General features: G+C 37.8%; 1 protein-coding gene across 1 annotated transcript in view; it reads right to left on the bottom strand.

The window, feature by feature from the left end:
- The window catches only part of Sptlc3 (serine palmitoyltransferase long chain base subunit 3), a 110,720-nt gene that overhangs the window by 77,820 nt on the left and 12,626 nt on the right, over positions 1-20,274 (bottom strand). Inside the window, exon 2 of the mRNA XM_032904299.1 lies at positions 8,578-8,763. Within this exon, the coding sequence (XP_032760190.1) occupies positions 8,578-8,763 (186 nt within the window). The remainder of the gene's footprint in view (positions 1-8,577; positions 8,764-20,274) is intronic.

Raw genomic sequence — 20,274 nt, 5'->3', positions numbered from 1 at the left:
TTATTTCTCTCTATGGTGCTCAGTGATAGTTTCATGATTTCTTAGGGGGAAGAATACTCATAAACACTCATGGAAGGAATTTCTTATTTGCCACTCCACTGGTTACATATGACAATTTCAAGTCACTCAATTTCTCTAATAGCTATGATATAGATTTTGTTATTAAAAACTCTATGAGTTTATTAGATGAGTTTTTAACATCTTTGCATGCTCTCACAGGAAAAAAGATACAGTTTGTTTCCTCCTTGACGTCATAATGTTTCAGAGAGTGTTCATAGTGTTTCAGAGAAAAAGAACTCTTGTTATTGGACTTATTGCTATCTATCTGTAGATTTGATTTGTTGCTTGGCTCACTAATTTTTTCTTATATTTCTGACACAAAAAGCTTGGTGTAATAGAGACAATAAGGACTCAGTGATTAGGGGATGATATGCATAAATGAGTGGATTCCACCTAAAACAATAGATACAAAATAGTATTGATCCTTTTTGCATTATGGAAATTTTTATATTTTCTCTAAGCTGATATGGTTAGTTAAACTAATACTTCCCAAGTGTCAAAGGTAAAGCCTCAACAGAAAAAGTAACAGAATGTCAGAAAATATTACTGCATAAATCAGAAATTCTGACTCGCCCAGAATTTGGGTTTTGCAGGATGAGTAAGTGCTAGAGAATGAATGGACAGGATGGGTGGTCCTATTTATAAGAATGCACTCTGTATTTTGAGTTTGATAAAACAAAAGATCTGAAATGTCCTCACTACAAAAGAAAAGAGATAAAGTGGATATAATAGGAAAGAGACAAAACCATACTTGTTTGCCAATGATTCTATACATAAAAGTCCCTAAAGACTCTACTAGATAATTTCTATAACTGCCAAATGCATTCAGAAAAGAAATAGAATATATGATTAATAAAAAATCAGGAGATCTCATAGAATCAGGAAATAATCCCATCAATATTAACCTAGAAGAAATCTTGGAATAAATCCAATTAAGTAATTGAAAGACTAGAATAACAGAAACTTTAGGACATAGAAGATAATTCAAGAAAATATGAGAAGAGGGAAAGCTCTCCCATGCCTATGAATTAGGATTATTATTGTGAAATTGGGGATTTACATATTGAACATAATTCCCTGTCAAAATTCCAATGCACTTCTCATATAACTAGAAAAATATCTTAAATTTCATATGGAAATGCAAAAATTCCAGAATGACCAAAACAATTCTGAACAATGAAAGAATTGCTGGAGGTTTTAGTGTTTATGATTTCGTTATATTGCAGAGCTATATTAATAACTGTATGGCGCTACATTGATCAGTGGGTATTGGGGACCTTTACCTGATGTGCTATCTTGATGACTGGCTATTGGTTTTACAGGGAGAGTTGAAGCAGGAGTGAGCTGTGTAAATACTCATGGGAAGACCATTCCAAGAAAAATGAAATGGAAATTAAAAAAACCCTGCATTAGATGGGGTGAGCAAGAGGAGTTTGAGAAAGATCCAGGAGATCTTGGTGTTTGAAGTAGAGTGAACCAGGGGAGAGTGGTAGAGGTGACAAATTAGAGACAAAAGAGGGGACCACATTTTGCAGTGCTTCCTCCCGATATGATTTTAGTTAGTGACTTGGACAGACATTAAAGAGTTATGGACAAAGATGGGATGTGGCTTGACTTGGGTTTTAAAAGAATCATATTGGCTGTCTGTTGAGAAGAGCTCATAGGGCTAGAGGATGGACATCAAGTTCATTGGGTAAGACAAAATAGTAGTTTAGACAGACCTGCAGCATGATGGGTGGTGAAGAACAACTATCTGGTGATAAACATATTTTGAACACAGGACAACCAATAATTGCTGAAAGATTTGACTTGGGGCACAAGAGAAAGGGCAACATCAAGGGTGACTTGGAGGCTTTTGTACAGAGTCCTGGACTGTCAGAAACACAATTTACTGATCTGGGAAAAAGTGTGGAAGGCAGTGGCCTGGAGTAGAAGCTCAGATGCATAACTGGGAGAGTAAAGGAAGAAGTAAGAATGCATGGTCTCAACCAAACAGAGCTTCCAGGGACTAAGCCACTACCCAAAGACTATACATGGACTGACCCTGGACTCTGACCTCATAGGTAGCAATGAATATCCTAGTAAGAGCACCAGTGGAAGGGGAAGCCCTGGGTCCTGCTAAGACTGAACCCCCAGTGAACTAGACTGTTGGGGAGAGGGCAGCAAGGGGGGGAGGGATGGGAGGGGAACACCCATAAGGAATGGGAGGGGGGAGGGGGATGTTTGCCCGGAAACCGGGAAAGGGAATAACACTCGAAATGTATATAAGAAATACTCAAGTTAATAATAATAATAATAATAATAATAATAATAATAATAATAATAATAAAGAATGCATGGTCTCATCCCTGTCATTTTTTCAATAAAGTAGAAAGCAATAGATTATTATTGAACATCAAGAGAGTCAAGAGGTACTGGGGGCTTGGAAAGGGAAGAGAATGTAGACAATAGTCAGTGGCTAAATGTACTATGTGATTGATTGACACTGCTCAACCACCTGGAACTTAGTGATCCTCAGTTTAAAGGGGAAGCAGCCCCCTCCCCTTAGGCAAGAATGTATATCAAGTAAGAGTGTATATCGCAGGTCACGGAATTTAAACCGAACAGAGGCAGCAAAAAGTGAATACAAGGAATAAAGAGAGCTTAAAATCTTGTGAATGAGACCTTGAGAGATGGAGTAGAGTTACTAGCAGTAGTACTGGAGGAAGAAAGCTGGTAATGACAAACCCTTTGGACAGACCAACTGTCTAGGATGTGTGCTCAAATTTGCCTCAATCTTATCATCAGTTGCTAGTTATGGAGAACGAACCTCAAAAACCTACCTCGTCAATAAAGTATATATGATCATTCATGGAACTGATGGCACCTAGGTTGACATGTGAAAGGAGATGAAAACCCAGGGTCAGCTAGCAATAGTACTGCCACCACCTAAATATGGGTGATGGCTGACCTTCCAAGGCAGGGCTTCTGGAATAACAGGCATTGGCTTCTCCTCTGATCATGTTTAGAAACGAAGGATCTTGGTCCTATGGAATCATCATTAGATGATGAATATCATCCCTTCATTTGTATACATGACAAGCTTGAGAAGCATCATTCTGAAGTACTAGCTCAGAGCTCAGCTTACAGATTATGCTTGTATACTGAGCACGTGTGTATGTACCCCTTTATCCAGGCTTTACCTCAAGTAGTTAGATCAGGGGGTTGTTGTGTAAGACCGAGGCATTTTTTTTAAATTAAAACCCATTGATTTCAATGAATAACCAAGGCTACAAAAGCACTAGTCTAATATTACTATCTCAAAAACTTAATATAATCACTTATTAGGGGTACCCCTCAAAGCTCTGTAGACTGTATAGGCTTACATAGCAAGATCAGTGCCTGAGCCATCTGTCTGTTATATCACTTGGTTACATTAATGGACTCTGTCCTTCACAATGCTTAGGAGAAATCTTCTTTGAGACCATTTTGATATTTTCTCAGGATCCATAACATGGATGACACAGGACAAATTATAATTACTGCAAATGTGAATATTCTTCTAGATTTTTATATAGTTGCCATTTGTTGCATCTTCTATGTTTCAGGTTGCATCTTCTATGCCAGAGGTGTCTGTGATGTACTTGATGAGGAATCAACACTAGTTAGGTGTACATGGAGACAATGTTTCAACTTCAGAGCTTTATACCAAGCTGGAATCTTGTTAAATGTCAGATCTTACAAAGGCTCTCAGACATCATGGCCATTGGCACTTGAGAAATGTGGGGTGGCAGAATTTGTGCTTGGTATTTTAGAAGTCTTCAATAAATATACCTGCTGATAGTTCCTAGATTTTATCAAGTTGGATTATTAAGTATCTTATCATGATAATCATTTAGCAGAGGACTTTATGTTTCAATTCTAAAGCTGGTTTTGAATTAAAAAGACAAACAGAGATCAGCAAGAAAAACTCACATAAAGTACTCAAAAATGAAGAGGAAAGTGGAGAAAATAAGCAATGAAAAAAAAAAGCAAAAGAAAAACAATTGAGTCTGTGCCTGTCTATGTTGTTCTTTTCTGTTCTAGAGTTTACTGAAAATTTTATCAAGAGCTCTGAGCCTGTATTATAATCATGGAATGCGTTTTGGAATTTTGTATTCTTTTCCTTCTTAGTAAAATAAAAAGAGTTCATCAAAGCTGAATTAGTTGCTTTTCTGGTACTGTGATAAAACCCCAGGATCTGGGAAAGGTCAGAAAGAGCGTTTATTTTGGTTTATGGGTCCAGAGGGACAAACTTCCATCAAAGCAGAGTGGCCTAGCAGCAAGTGGCAGGAACCACCCAAAGGACAGGAAGCTGCAACCCATACAAAGCAGATCAGAGGTAGCAAACAGGAAGTAGAGTGAAGCTTTAGTGAAGCCTGCCCACAAGTGACATACTTCCTTCAGTAGGACTACTGCTTGTGAACTTCCAGAAACAATGCCACGGACTCTGGACCAAGTGTCCACATCTGAGTCTATGGGAAAGGATATTCTTATTCAAGCAAATAAAAGAGCCTTTATGTTTTGGAATCAATTTGAAGGCATTTGTGTAAGAAATCAGAACTACATAAGAGCAAACAAATACTAATTTATGGTAATATTTTTGTTTGAAGAAACAAAACAATCATTTTGTTTGATTGAGAAATCTTAGGAAAATTGAATTAGTGGGTTCTTATATTTGGTTATTAAAAAGGGAAAGGGGAAATAAAAGCATCCATTTATGTTCTTTGAGAAAAACATTGTCTGCATTGTTAATTTATGATCCTTTTCTGAAGCTATTTCTCATAACTGGTTTCTTCTAAGGGGGCTATGTACTTTGTACCACTAGCGATGTTGTTTATAATACAATAATGCTTATTCTCACTAGAAAGAACCATTGGCCACTGGGAATTAGCTTATTAAAAGCTTTGATAAATAGTCTTCAAGATGTGGTTTATAAAGTTTGTTAACACAAGGCAAGGATACTGACAGAAGTATAGGGCATTAAACAAAGGCTCAGACTGAAGCTAGGATTGGGAGGACTAAGTCACATCCAAAGAATATAGTTATTAATAATTATAATCCTCTACTCTAGAACCTCTAAATTTCTAAAGGCGCTCAAATGAGACAAGTAACAAATATGAAAAGCATGCTTATGAAGGAGACTATATTGCATCAATCTGCTTCACAGGACAGACTGAAATGTTTTATAAAGAATTATAAACTACTGAAGTATTTATTGCCACACCTTCTTTCTGTGGTCAATTATTGTAACACTGGAGACAAAAGTTAAAGTACAGGCTACTGTGTGCTGCCCATAACATATTCAAGACTGAATGAGTTACCCATTCCTCTCTTTCCTGGGCACATTGGGGCTTTATAGCTTTGTGAATATTTCCCGGGCCTGAAGGGAATTTTCCTCCACAAGGGTCTCTGATAAAAATCCCTCTCACTGCAAAAGCCTCAAGGCCCAGTGCTCTTATTTCAGTTCAGAATGATCCCAAAGGGTCTTCCCATTCACTGAGCTCCAAGACAGGCTTAGGTTTCTGCTGGGTCTGGACCATCATGATTGTTAATATAGGACTATTTCACTGCAATGACTGACATTGTCACCAGTGTCTCTGCTCAAGTGGGAAACTTGAGATCATTTGGCGTCCCTTCTATTATATTTTCCTACTTGCAAGCAAGAGTTGATTTCTGTGTAAATATCTTCAAAAGCAGTTCCGTTTTCCTTTTTTTTGATTGGATATTTTTTATTTACATTTCAAATGTTATTTCCTTTCCTGGCTTCCCCTCCCTAAGCCCCCATCATATCCACCTTCCCCCTTCTTCTATGAGGCTGTTTCCCCGCCCCAACCACCTGCCTTCTGCCTCCCCACCTTACCATTTCCTTACAATGGGGGGACCAGCCTTGGCAGGACCAAGGGCTTCTCCTCCCATTGGTGCCCAACAAGTCCATCCTCTGCTACATATGCAGCTGGAGCCATGGGTCTGTCCATGTGTACTCTTTGGGTAGTGGTTTAGTCCCTGGAAGTTCTGGTTGGTTGGTATTGTTGTTCTTATGGGGCTGAATTAGAGTAAGCACTGAAGGAGCTGAAGGGGCTTGCAACTCCATTTTCCTTTTACCAATCTCTTCCACAACTCATAGAGAAGTGAACTGTAGGCCTTCTTCGGTGTAACTTTGCTTCTGTTTCTTGAATTCAAAAGAAATTAAATTGAATGTCCATCTCTGATAGCTATTCAATTCTCTAAAGTTCATCTCATCTTTCTTTTGTCTGTTTGCCCATTCTAGACATGCCCTGGAGATCCTATTTACTTCTTTGGCTTTGGTACACATGGCTAGGATGAAGACTCACAGAGGATGCCACAGATTTACCTTGAGAGTTTTCTCCTGAGGTCTATCTTTATATATTTAGCAGCCAATTCTTTAAATAAAACTTGGAAACGAAGACTCAGCCACTTTGCACTTCTAATAATCTTTCTTCTCTATCTCCCATTTGAGTAAACGATGACACATCCACAGCCGCCCACACCAAAACCATGGGTGCAGTCTTTATCTCCCTGTTTCTCCAAGAGACCAACTGTTGTGGCACTTTTTCAACATCTCTTAGCTTTATCTTTTATCACTGCCCTGTTTTCATTACCTTGGTCCCAGCCTCACTGTCTCACCTAGAAATTTTTTTGTACCTCTGTCCTCTTTCTGAAATCCATTCTTCATAGTGCAGAGAGAATAATCTTTCTAAATCTACAAATCTACATTCTTCTGCATCTATCAGTATTTTCTCATTTTTCTTATAATAAACATTCATGGCTTATAAAATAATTAGAGTCTGACTCTACTTGACTTTCACATGGACTTTGTCTTCATACTCAAACACTGGAGTTCCTTGATTTTTTGACTATCCTCTTATCCCTGGGCCATCTTGTATCACTATCCCTTTTTTTAAAGAACATCTACCCTTTGCCATTTACTCTTACTGGTCTATGTTCATAATTTAATTTTGTTCATCCCAGGATCCTTTTCTCAGCAACACGTTTAAGTCAGGCACTCTTAAAATCTCTCCTAGTGCCCTCTACTTATTTATCTGGCTTCTTATCAGCATCTTATTTTATGGTTAGCTTTTTGAAGGGGAGGGTTATGTCTGCCCTAATAGTTTTCTATTAGATTGTACCCAAAGAGTAATATATCTCTCAACATAAATCAGAGATGTCTCTCCTTGTAGTATATGATGATCAACACAAGAAAGACCTTCAACTAGTCAAGGTGCAGAGGATGAGAGGCTGAAGAATGAGCAACACTAAATGGAGCACTGATATAGGGACCCTTTCCTCTCAAGACTTAGAGATCACTGGGGAGGAAGAATCCTAAATAAACAAACAAAAACAAGAGAAGTGGATAACTACAAGAAGACAGTGTCTTCCACACGCAGTAGGGAGTGACATGTATGATGTCACACCATGCACAAGACCCATACAACATCAAGACAGACTAAATTCCAGCACTGAGAGGGAACGTGGGCATGAAGTCACACTAGTGCTGAGGAACTATTGGTTATTTAGAGTTTCTGGAAGATGGAAAGTCAGATGATTTTAAGAGTACACATCTTCCGGTAAGTTGACATGGTAAATTTCCATGTGTGAAAGGCCACACACCCAAGATTATTTTGGGCATCACAAATTGCACTTGAGGGGTTAAGTGGGGACAGGGGGTGGCACACAAAGATTGTGTGGGTAAGGGAGGGTTGTGGAAGTGAAAAGAAATGTTGGAGGCTGTGAATATGATCAAGACATGTATCAATTTCCCAAAGAACTAATTATATATACATACAGGGTAGATCTTCGATTATCTTTACATTTATTTTCTAGCTCAGTAAAGAAAAAAGGCAATATAGATACTTTAAAAATAGCCGTGTAACTGGTTCTAAATGCGGTGACTTGATCATTATTATGTGTGTCAGCCAGTGCTAATGGGAAATCTAGTGTGTGGAGGTCAGGGATGCTGTTTGAATTCCTTCAGTGTACAGGGCTTTCCAGAGGAATCATCTAATGAGTCATACCAGTAGTGAACATGTTGAGAAATCCTGTTCTACATGAAATTAAAACGTCACATTTCACCAAGGTACACATTTTTATTTTGGAATAGACCGCAAAGATACTGAATCTAGAAAAGCAGAGCAGAGTTCCTCCCAGGTGTCCTTGCTTCCACTGCTGTCTTTCTCATTGGTTCAGGATTAAAATGATCGTTTATCATACAGGTTATGGAAATACTGTCTACGTTAAATGTGATAATGAACAAGAAAACTTAAACTCTGTACCTGATAATTAATAGTATTCCAATAAATGTTTGTAACAAACAAACAAAAAGGCCACAAATACATCAGAGACCACGTAGTAAGTGGAGATGAATGGACTTTCTGGTGAATGGTTTCTGGACATGTCCTTGTTTCTAGGGTCTGGGCCTGAATCACTATTTGAGAGGGGTAGACACTGACACAGACCTGGGGATGCAAGCATACTTACCTTTTGTTCTTCTCGCTCTACAGCTGCGTTGCATTTTTCTATTCCCCAGTTTCTCATGAAGTCTCTGAGATAGCCGAATAGCATGCCAATTCCATATCCCATGTATGTGAAAACGAAGACATAAAGTGGGGGCTCTGGGTAGGACTTAAAGACAAGTTTGTCGTCCTCCTCTGCCTTCCTATTTTGCTGAAAACACAAAGAAAATCCAAGATCAGCAGTTTCTCATTGAACATATACTTGTATTCTTAAACTTTTGGCCTTTAAAATCTAAAGAACTCATTAAAGTGTATTAAAGCTGTTTGAAAGATATTGAAATCTGATCATTGAGAAGGAAAAACAGCAACACATATTTACTTTACAATAACTTGGTGAAAAGTTATTGAAGAATGGATGCTTTGAAGATTCCAAAATGGAGCTCCATGAATTCCTTCAAGATTGTGAGCTCAGGCTCATTGCCTAACCCAAATCTTTTAAGTACATGACAGGAACAATCAGCACTTTGCACTTTTGTGCCGTAGGGACCCATGGTCAGTGTCTCCCTTGAAACACTAACTCTGAACACTGCTATCAATTTGTATTTTTCCATAGAAAGTTACAAACAGACAAATTCAACAAAGAGGCAGCAAGATCATTCTAGTAAAATCATCTCCTGTTATTTCAGGTTGAAAAGAAACATGCTCTTATTTTATCTTTGTATGTTGTACAGTTTATTAGGAAAGCTAAGTTTAAATGTGTCTGTGAACCAAACAAAAAAATCTTTCTCTTTTAGAAATTAATGTCACAGTGGATAGACATTTAGCAACAAACTGTACTAATTCTTGTCACATTGACTTGCTCACACTAGCTCCATTAATATTTGCTTTATAGATTAATAGAAAAAAATATTTCATATAGTTTTATTATTATGTTATTTCACTGGAAATATACAAATGATTTCTTAACAGATGGGAATATTCCTTTATTAAATTAAACTCAGTAAAACCACTTAGGAAGGGCTTTCTTTTTCCTTAGTGAGTATGGAGAGAGCATAGTTATTTTGTGTGTAGTGTGCACAAGGCCCTGGAATACACACACACACACACACACACACACACACACACACATACACACATGCAGAGAAACATGGGGGAAGGGAGGAAGGGAGGAAGAGAGAAAGAGAGAGAAGGAGAGGAGAGAGGAGAGAGAGAGAGAGAGAGAGAGAGAGAGAGAGAGAGAAAGATCTAAAATCAATGAAAAGTTGCTTTTAAGATGAGGTAGCCCATGGATGGAACATGGCACACATTCATTTATGTTGCTATATCAGGCCTTAAGAAGGAGAATGCATTTGACAATGAATAGCAAAGGAAAGGTTCAGGCCTTATTCACTCTACTGGTAGGAAGCTTAGCTATGAAATCCATTCTGGGGTGGTAAAATGCCAATGGAATTCAGAAGGCTAGAGGTAAAATGATGCTCACTGTCCTCCTTACAGTGGAATGCAAGCAGGCTTTGCATATTATCATCAAGAACTGTCACTGATGAGCTTATGAACTTTCCTAAGTGATGACAGAGAGATTATCTCTGTGTATATTGCAGCAGTTAAATGATTTCTGAGCAGAAAAACAAATCACTGTGAATGACATGGAGGGCAAAACTCTGTCAAAGTGTTCTGCATTCATTATAGGAGCTGGTTTGTGTGTGCGTGCGTGTGTGTGTGTGTGTCTGTGTGTGTGTGTGTGTGTGGTGTGTCTCCATCTTCCTAATAATATCATGGGAACTCCATGGTAAAAATAAACAAAGAAATACAAATTTACAAATTTCCAAAGTGTTTGGAAATTTTATGAACAGTAATATGATGTAGTATTTGTTCAATACTACATACCCTCAAAGATCAATGAAAGTCTCTGGTAATAAGCCATAACCTACTTCTTCCAGCTTCTTCACTCAGAAACACAAGGAAGTTTCCTCAGGAGTGGGTGTGGCTATAAAGATGGGGCTTCTTCTTTCTTCAGGTTGAAGGTGGCCTGAGGAGATGCGAGCTTTCACATCAAGCTCCAGTGCTGCTGTGTAAAGGCTCAATTTCATGCAACTGTGACTAAGAGATAGGGAGATGTTTTTCTCCACTGACTATTCACCATCAGGAAGGAGATTGCACTCGGCTTGGCAGGGAGTACCTCAGCCCCAGTTCTCCTTACCCTAATTTGCACGGTAGAAGAGAAAAGCCAAGATCTCTAAAGGTTACCGTGCCACCCAGAGTCCAGTTTATGAAACACAGACACACGGGAACTGTTCTGCAGCTGGCTATGAAACAATGACCTATTGAGGAGGAGAGTTTGATCATAAAAATGCAAAATGTCAAAGCACTCAATACTTTAAATCCTTGACGTTATTTGAAAGAGAAAGCAGGGGAATTCGGGACTTATGTAAATGAATGTGTATGTGTAAGTGTATGTGTAAGTGTATGTGTATGTGTATGTGTATGTGTATGTGTATGTGTATGTGTATGTGTATGTATGTATATGTCCTAAAAGAAAAATAAGGAATGCTTCTGTAATTTGAAGCATAGAAGACAACAGTGGCTCTACAAATTTCAGGTTAAACTGTAGTCAGGAGTCAGTTTTCCAGAGAAGCAAAGAAGTACACAGCTAACGAGAGCCCTTTTGCGGTTGGACCAAACCTCAAAGACTGGCTTCAAAAATACACCCATGAAAGTGATTTTGATTGAGTTGGGTTATGGGACAAGCTTGTGCCTTGTTGGGGTAACAGGCAATAAAACAACTGCCTTGTAAGTATGGGACAAGCAGCTAAGAGTGATGAATATCGAGGCTGGTAGCTTACCAGAGTGACTAGGAAAGATGACATATAGGAGAGTCCTGCTGTAACTACTGTCATTCCAATGCTGATATGAGCAAACATGAGCAGTTTTAGAGCTTTGTGTTCTGATACCACAGATCTTATGGAAGTAGTTCAGGGAAGCCACCAGAGCAAACTAACTCACAGACATAGATAAACATACACAAAGACTCACACAGACACATATGCACAAAGATACACGTATAGTCACACAGATGTACACACAAAGACACATACACAGAGATACATCTACACAAATTCTTGGTCAGAGGATACAACAATATATTATTATCATTATCATTATTATTATTATTATTGTTATTTTAAATGTTAGTAAAAAAATAAACCCAGGAGCTATGTAAACAAATAGGAAAACATAACCTATTCAAAGAGTAAGAGAGAGATGGCAAGAGAAACTGCCCTTGGGAATGACCCAAAACTTGGCCTTAGCAAAGACACATGAATGTTAGAAGAAAAACAAAGCTCTTTCAGATAAAAGCGAGTGACTTTGGACAGTAATTTAAAACCAACTCCAAAAAGAAAAAAAAAACAGAGAGCAAAGGCAAATGTCAGTATAAGATTATGAACATATGTACATATTACAAATAGGTTCAAAATGCAAAAAAAAAAAGGTGGCTTGGAGAGATGGCTTAGTGGTTAAGAGCATTGGCTGCTCTTCCAGAGTACTCAAGTTCAATTCCCAGCACACCTATGGCAGCTCACAACTGTCTGTAACTCCTATCCTGGAGGATCTGACACCATCACACAGACATACATGTAGTCAAAACACCAGTGCACATAAAATAAAAATAAATACATTGCAAAATGCCAAAAAGACATTTTTTGAAAGAGATAGATAGTCATGGTAGCAGTGTCTCACCAAATAAAAGACTCAAAGAGAAATGCAGGGTAAGATAGTGGAAATTTTGGGCATGCTGACACATACCTGAAACCCAGCAAATGGGAAATGGAGGCAGAAGGACCATGAATTCAATGCTACTGTGAGTAACAAAGGGAGATCCTTTCAGAGGGGTGTGTAATAATTGAACTAGAAAATTGGCGTGGAGACTCTGAAGTATACTTAAATTGGAAGTCAAAAGGGTCAGAAAATGTTAGGATTTATACAATCCAAAGCTCCCAAATGCACAGACATAAAGAAAAAGAAAAGGAAATGACTAGGGCCACTTGGAAAAAGTGTGAGATAGCACTTAAAACAGAAACAGTTTACAGTTACAGAAACAGAAACTTAAGCTGAGAGGAAAGAAAGGAGATAGAAAAATTCTAGTAAAACATTATAGGAATATTTGCTGGAAGCTCTTGCAATGTTTCTGATGTGTAGTGATTACATATTTAGATGCTTATTTTTATCTACAATAAGATATAAGGCAAATAGATCCACTGTCATCAATGTGATAGTAAAAATGTGGATGATAAAGACAAAGAGCAAGAAAAAGCAACTCATCCTGCCCTAGTGATGGTGGTGATATGGGTGGCTCTCACTTAGCACACATGATGGTGTCCAGAAGGACACATATTCTAAATGTAGAGGGATCAGTAATTGTGGATTGGGAAAAAATCAGGATTGAAAAGTTACTGTAAAATAATGATGTTACAAGAAAAACAATAACTGAGAGAACTTATGAGTAAAAGAAAATGAATGCAAAATAAAGGTACTGTGAAAGAAATGATAACTTGGAGAATTTATGAACGGAAGAAAGCTCTTAGGAAAATAATCCAAAGAAAATTCTTCAGTCTAAAAGTCTCAAACAGCAGTTCAAATACAGTCATCTCCCCTCCCAAGAAGAAAGAAAGACTTTATTATACAATCATCAGAATATAATGTGTATGTTTCTTTTTTTCTAGCAAATGACTTTAAAAGATATTGTACAATATAATATGTGAAAGTTTACTATTGATGCTGTTGATAGACACATACTAAATAGTAGCATAAAATACTTAGATATGAATGAATCTACATTAGAGTAAGGAAAGGAAGTGAGATAGCAGTGAGAGCCCACAGAAACTGATGAGCAGAACAAGAAATGGTAAATGAGTTTCAACAAAATTAACACTTCTCTGGCCCTCTTGCTCTGTCCATTTATCTGGACATATACATGCGTGCATATATTAATGGTACATTTGAATCATTTAGTTTGCATACTTTCCTTTAGCCTCCTCAAAAAGACATAGTTATTTAATGTAAATGAGTATGATACTTATAAATTTGTAAGATATATGGATACAACATTAGGACAATAAAAGCACACAAAGAAGGAATAATGTATTGAGAAGATAGTTCTGCAGCTCATTGGGTTTTCCTATGTATAAAAATAAAGTATATATTGCATACATATACAGTCATACACACACACATATATATGTATATATATGTATATATATATGAGTATTGTGTCTTGAATCTAGCAGCTTATGCACAGCAGACAAGTGCTCTACCACAGAGCAGCATAACCAGCTCTGTATATTTATGTTATGTACCAAAGAAACTATGAAGAGAATCCAAGAATAAAAAAAATCATTAAAGTTATAAAAATATTATACTAGAGCATTCACTGAATCCAAAGAAAGTGTGAAAGTTAGACCAGATAAAAGACACCCAGAAAGCAAAGCCAAGCCAAAGAAAACAGAAAACCTGGCAGCTGTCAACCCATGATTCTTGTCACATAGCAAACATGAATGGAGGAAGCACTCCCATCAAGTGACAAAGTGTCGAGCTGCATAAAAGCAAAGCGAAATCTAGCTATTCACTCTTTAGATAAAAGTTCATTGAAATGTACAGATTTTGGGTTAGGTTAATTTTGGTGTGTGATGTTTACTTTATATTCAAGTTATATTTTTAAAATAAAGTTTACTTAAAAACCCACATGTGGCTCACAAACATCTGTAATGAGATCTGATGCCCTCTTTTGGTGTGTCTGAAGACAGCTACAGTGTATTCACATACATAAAATAAATAAATAAATCTTTTAATTAAAATAAAGACTAACTTTTGTTAAATTTGATAAATGATTTAGAAATATTTTATTACTATTGTCAGTGTGGTAAAGACTATTCACTTTCTTTTTCAGCTCCCCATGGCAATTTTACATTTTCATATCTCTTGCAGACAAATATGGCTAAGTTCTAGTTAACATAAAGTACGTAGTAAAATGAAGTGCCATTTCTTTACTTAGCCTATCCAATATTCCTTAGTTTATCCTTATTTTAATGTTACTAACCAAGGTCACTTCTGAAGACATATTTCAAAATTGCAGAACATTGCAATTCTTAAGAAACTGGGTGGAGTAGTTGAGTCTTTTATGAGTGTGGAAAAATTTTTCATTGAGTGCATCAATGAAGTTTGGTGGCTTATACAGTAAGAAATCAGTATCTTTTAACATGTAAAAACAAGAAAAATGTCATTGGAATTCTTTTTTTTTTTCATGGCTAAGATAAAAGCTGAGACGCAGGGCATGGCTAGCTCATGTAAATTCCTAGGTTCAAATACAGATATCCTCCAAAAATTCATTTTTTCTTTTTCGGAGCTGAGGACCAAATCCAGGGCCTTGTGCTTGCTAGGCAAGCGCTCTACCACTGAGCTAAATCCCCAACCCCTCATTTTGGTTTTTAAAAATTAAATACAAAAGTTTAAAACACTAAAATGATGCCAACTGTAGTTCATTCCTTCTCCTTTCTTTCCTCTCCTGAAGCATGGGTAAAATTCAATTTCTTAATCAACAAAACTTTGCTTGGGTTTATGGTTAAAAAAGTTTCGATGCTGGGCAGCACTGGCCTATGCCTGTAATGTTTTTAATCCTAGCACTGAGGAGGCAGAGACATGCAGATCTCTGGGAGTTCCAGGTCAACTTTGTCTACATAGTAAGTTCTTAGACATCCAAGGCTTTGTCAAGAAACCTTTCTCAAAAAAAAAAAAAAATAAAAATCGGGGGAAAAAAAGGAAAAGAAAATTTCAGAACTTTGAGAATGAAGTTACCCTGTCAGAGAAACACCTATATCATCAACTATAATCGAAATCTAAAGTTTATTTTTACCTAATAAGAGAAGTTGAGAGCTTCTGGTTTTCATCTGTGCTCTATGTTCACAGGCTTACACGCTCACAGGCTCACCCGAGGGACAAGCTCTAGTCAGAGACAGCAGGGCTGGCTCACATCAGAGATAACCAGATGGCAAGACATCATCAGAACCCAGTTCCCACACCACAGCAAGACCTGGATACTCCAACATACATGAAAAGCAAGGTTCTGGCTTAAAATCACACCTCACGATGATGATAAAGGACTTTAAGAAGGACATAAATAAATCACTTAAAGAAATACAGGAGAACATAGGCAAACAGGTGAAAGAATTGAACAAAACCATCCAGGATCTAAAAATGAAAATAGAAACAATAAAAACATTACAAAGGGAGACAACCTTGGAGATAGAAAAATCTAGGAAAGAGATCAGGAGTCATAAATGCAAGCATCACCAACAGAATACAAGAGAAAAAAGGAAATCACAGGTACAGAAGATACCATAGAAAACATTATCACAACAGTCAAAGAAAATGCAAAAAGCTCCTAACTCAAAACACCCAAGAAATCCAAAACACAATAAAAAGGACAAACCCAAGAATAACGGTATAGAAGAGAGTGAAGATTCTCAACTCAAAGGGCCAAAACCTCTTCAACAAAATTATGTAAGAAAACTTCTTTAGCCTAAAAAAAGATGCCCATAAACATACAAGAAGCCCACAGAACCCCAAATAAATGGATCAGAAAAATCTCCTCCTGTCACATAATAATCAAAACACCAAATGCACAGAACAAAAAAGAATTTTAAAAGCAGTAAGGGGAAAATGTCAAGTAATATATAAAGTCAGACCTATCAGAATTACACCAGACTTCTCAACAGAGACTGGAGATGCTAAAAGCCAGATCTTGGGGAGATGTCATACAGACCCTAATAGAACACAAATGCCAGCCCAGACTATTATATCTAGCAAAATTCTCAATTAACATATATGGAAAAACCAAGATATTCTATGATAAAACCAAATATAAACAATATCTTCCCACAAGTCCAGCCCTACACAGGATAACAGATGGAAAACTCCAACACAAGGAAGAACAATACACCCAAGAAAAAGCAAGAAATTAATCTTCTTACAACAAACTCAAAGGAAGATAGCTACACAAACATAATTCCACCTCTAGCAACAAAATAACAGGAAGCAACAAGCACTGGTCCCTAATATCTCTTAACATCAATGGACTCAATTCGCTCATAAAAAGACATAGACTAACGCACTGGATACATAAAGAGGACACAGCATTTTGCTACATACAGGAAACACACCTCAGAGACAAAGACAGACACTACCTCATAGTAAAAGGCTGGAAAAAATTTCCAAACCAATGGTTCCAAGAAACAAGCCGGAGTAACCATTCTAATATCTAATAAAATCAACTTCCAACCAAAATTATCAAAAAAGATGAGGAAGGACACTTCATATTCATGAAAGGAAAAAATCTACCAAGATGAACTCTCAATTCTGAACATTTTTGCCCCAAATGCAAGGGCACCCACATTTGTAAAGGATTCATTACTAAAGCTCAAAGTACACATTGAAACTCACACAATAATAGTAGTTGGCGCCAACATTCCACTCTCGCCAATGTACACATCATGGAAACAGAAACTAAACAGAGACACAGTAAAACTAACAGAAGTTATGAATCAAATGGATTTAATAGATATTTATAGAACATTTCACCCATCCATCTAAAAAATATTAACCAGAATTGCTCCTGTCTAAAGGAAATACAGGAACAAAGAGTGAAGCAGAGACTGAAGGAAAGGCCATCCACAGACTGTCCCACCTGGGGATCCATCCCATATGCAGCCACCAAACCCAGACAATATTGCTGATGCCAAGAAGTGCTTGCTGACAGGAACCTGATATAGCTGTCTCTGAGAGGTTCTCCCAAGCCTGACCAATACAGATGCAGATGCTTTCAACCAACTATCAGACTGAGCATGGAGACTCCAATGGAGGAGTTAAGGGAAGGATTGAAGGAGCTGATGGGTTTTGCAACCCCATAGGAAGAGCAACAATATCAACCAAACAGATCCCCGAGAGCTCCCAAGGACTAAACTACCAACCAAAGAGTACACATTGAGGGACCCATGACTCCAGCTGCATATGTAGCAGAGGATTTCCTTATCTGACATCAATGTGAGGGGAGGACCTTGGTCCTGTGAAAGCTTGATGTCTCAGTGTAGGGGAATGCTAGGGTGGTGAGGCAGGAGTAGGTGAGTGGTTGTGGAGCATCCTTATAGAAGCAGGGGTAGGGCCAATGGGATGGGGGGTTGCAGAGGTGAAACTGGGAAGGGGGATACATTTGAAATGTAAATAAATAAAATAACAGAGAGAGAGAGAGAGAGAGAGAGAGAGAGAGAGAAGAAGAAGAAGAAGAGAGAAGAAGAAGGAGGAGGAGGAGGAGGAGGAGGGAGGAGGAGGAGGAGGAGGAGGAGGAGGAGGAGGAGGAGAGGGGGGGGGGAGAAGAGGGACAGGGAAAGAGAGGGGAGAGGGAGAGGGGGAGGGGAGAGGGAGAGGGGAGAGAGGGGAGAGGGGGAGAGAGGGGAGAGGGGAGAGGGAGGGGAGAGGAGAAAGGGAGGAGAGGGAGTGTGTGTGTGTGGAAACAGGGCATTAAGTAACTTGGCCCAGACAATAAAGCAAGAAAATATGTATCTGAATTGAATCACTCAACTCCATGTGTTTAAGCCAAAATGAAATATGAAGCTAGACCGTGAGACATGTTAGACTAGAACATAATTCAGAAATAAAATAGCCACTGTGATGTCATTCTTCCTCTTCTAATGCTTACTAATAGCTAAAAAAGACTACTAAATGCATACATCTGCAAGTCATGTGAAAACAACATAGGAAGTTTGTTTTAGAATTTCTATTCTCAAGTATTTTTGTATTTAGTAGTGAGATAAAATTAGCACACAAAATAACCATATTTTAAGAATAGAGGAAAGATGTATTCAGATCAAGAAGATGAAATTTTGGGATATGTTCCTATGACTTATTTGTGTGTAGCTGGCTCTAGCATAAGGGCTAGCATGAAATACACATTCACTATATATCTGCAGTCAAATACATGAGAAAAGATAGATATGATTAATGACTAAATCTCTTATTTTTGTTTTACTTTTGTTAATACAACTGATTAGCTATTACCTTTGAATATAGTTGATTCTGACGTGGACAGCTTGACTCCTAGTCACAAGGCTGTTCTCTTAAATTGCACAGCAATGAAGCAACAATAGATACAAGTTTTGAATATCAAAATGCGGTGTGCCTTGAGGTAGTCTTTTGCAATGCTGAGAAGATAATGATTTATGGGTGAATTATAATGTGAGTAGGGCTACGGGATGCGGGAGGATATGTAAATCGCGTATAGTTTTCAAGTAATATTTTGCTCTGAATTCAGATGATTTGATTTCTTTTGCTTCGTCCTTGATGTTAAGATGTTGTATTTGGGGCTTAGCCCAACCATCCTGGTCCCCACAGTAGACTGAATGGAGAGTGGTATTTGGCAGAAGCAAATATCCATCTGAGTCTGGAGAAGAAATTGCTAATTTTCTTTGGGTTCGACTGCCATCCTTCTGTCCTGTGTTTATTAAGAATTGGTTCTTTGTTTCAGACATCTATTCCCTTGCTGCGTTTTTTCCTCTTCCTCTTCCTCTTCCTCCTCTTCCTCTTCCTCTTCTTCTTCCTCCTCTTCTTCCTCTTCCTCCTCCTCTTCCTCCTCGTCCTTCTCCTCCTCCTCTTCCTCTACTGACTCTTCACAAAACCTGCATCACGTTTTTAACATTGAATGTGTCCAACTACCTTATTTTCTGTGAAAACCTTCTGCTTATACAGAAAGTACATGTACTGTCTTCAAATAACCTTCACAGTATCATTTATTTTTTGATTCCAGACTATAATTATCTCATTATATTTTTCCTTACAATGTGTCATATAATGCAAAACAAAATTCAGAGCAAGTCTAACTTTTACAAATATTTATTTACCTGCACCCATAGATCAACCAGTGTAGGAAACACAGGTAACTTTTAGTCATCATTGTTTCTAATCACAAAATACTCTATTGGTACGAGAGAGGAATAAATGGACCCAAAACTGGTACACGCAAATTGTTATTTTAGCTACTAAATCACTTTCTCAGGCTGGTATGGAACACTTTTGTTTCTGAATATGAGACTGGATTTATGAATATTTGGTTGGGTTGGCCTAATAAGAATATTAATAGGAAGCACGATCCCATGGACAAAATGTCTAGCTGTCCTAGTTAACTCTAAGCCTAAATTCCATCATTTGTGGGATTCTTCTACTTGTCCTACGTCATTCCCATTGCCTGACAAACATGTTAAATTCTAGGCTTCTTGAAGGTTTAGTTTGGGATCTTAGTGACGTCATGGGATGTGTTGTTTACAGGCACCTGAAATTGCTAGTGGGACAAATATATTTTCCCACAGGTCATTTTGAGATCTTAGGCAACTGGCCACAGTTGTTTACTCAAACAAAAGCCACGTCAGCAGTAAACGGAGGAGTGTACCAAGGTGGTGTTTTCCTGAAAAGGAGCAAAATGGTTCTGTTTTAAAAGATGTAGGAGTGAGTAACTGTGGTATTGGAGTTTGACAAATATAAAAACAACCCTTTCACATTGTTCTGCCTCTCTTTAGTGATTCTAACTTTTCCTAAGTGCTGGTCTACAGCTCTTGCAAGACATTTGCTAAACATTTTTACTTATATAATATATGGTACAATTTAAAGTGATAATTGTGCATAAATT

The sequence above is a fragment of the Rattus rattus genome, chromosome 5, assembly GCF_011064425.1.
Source record: "Rattus rattus isolate New Zealand chromosome 5, Rrattus_CSIRO_v1, whole genome shotgun sequence".
Classification (NCBI taxonomy): domain Eukaryota; kingdom Metazoa; phylum Chordata; class Mammalia; order Rodentia; family Muridae; genus Rattus; species Rattus rattus.
This window is presented reverse-complemented; position numbering and strand designations above follow the sequence as displayed.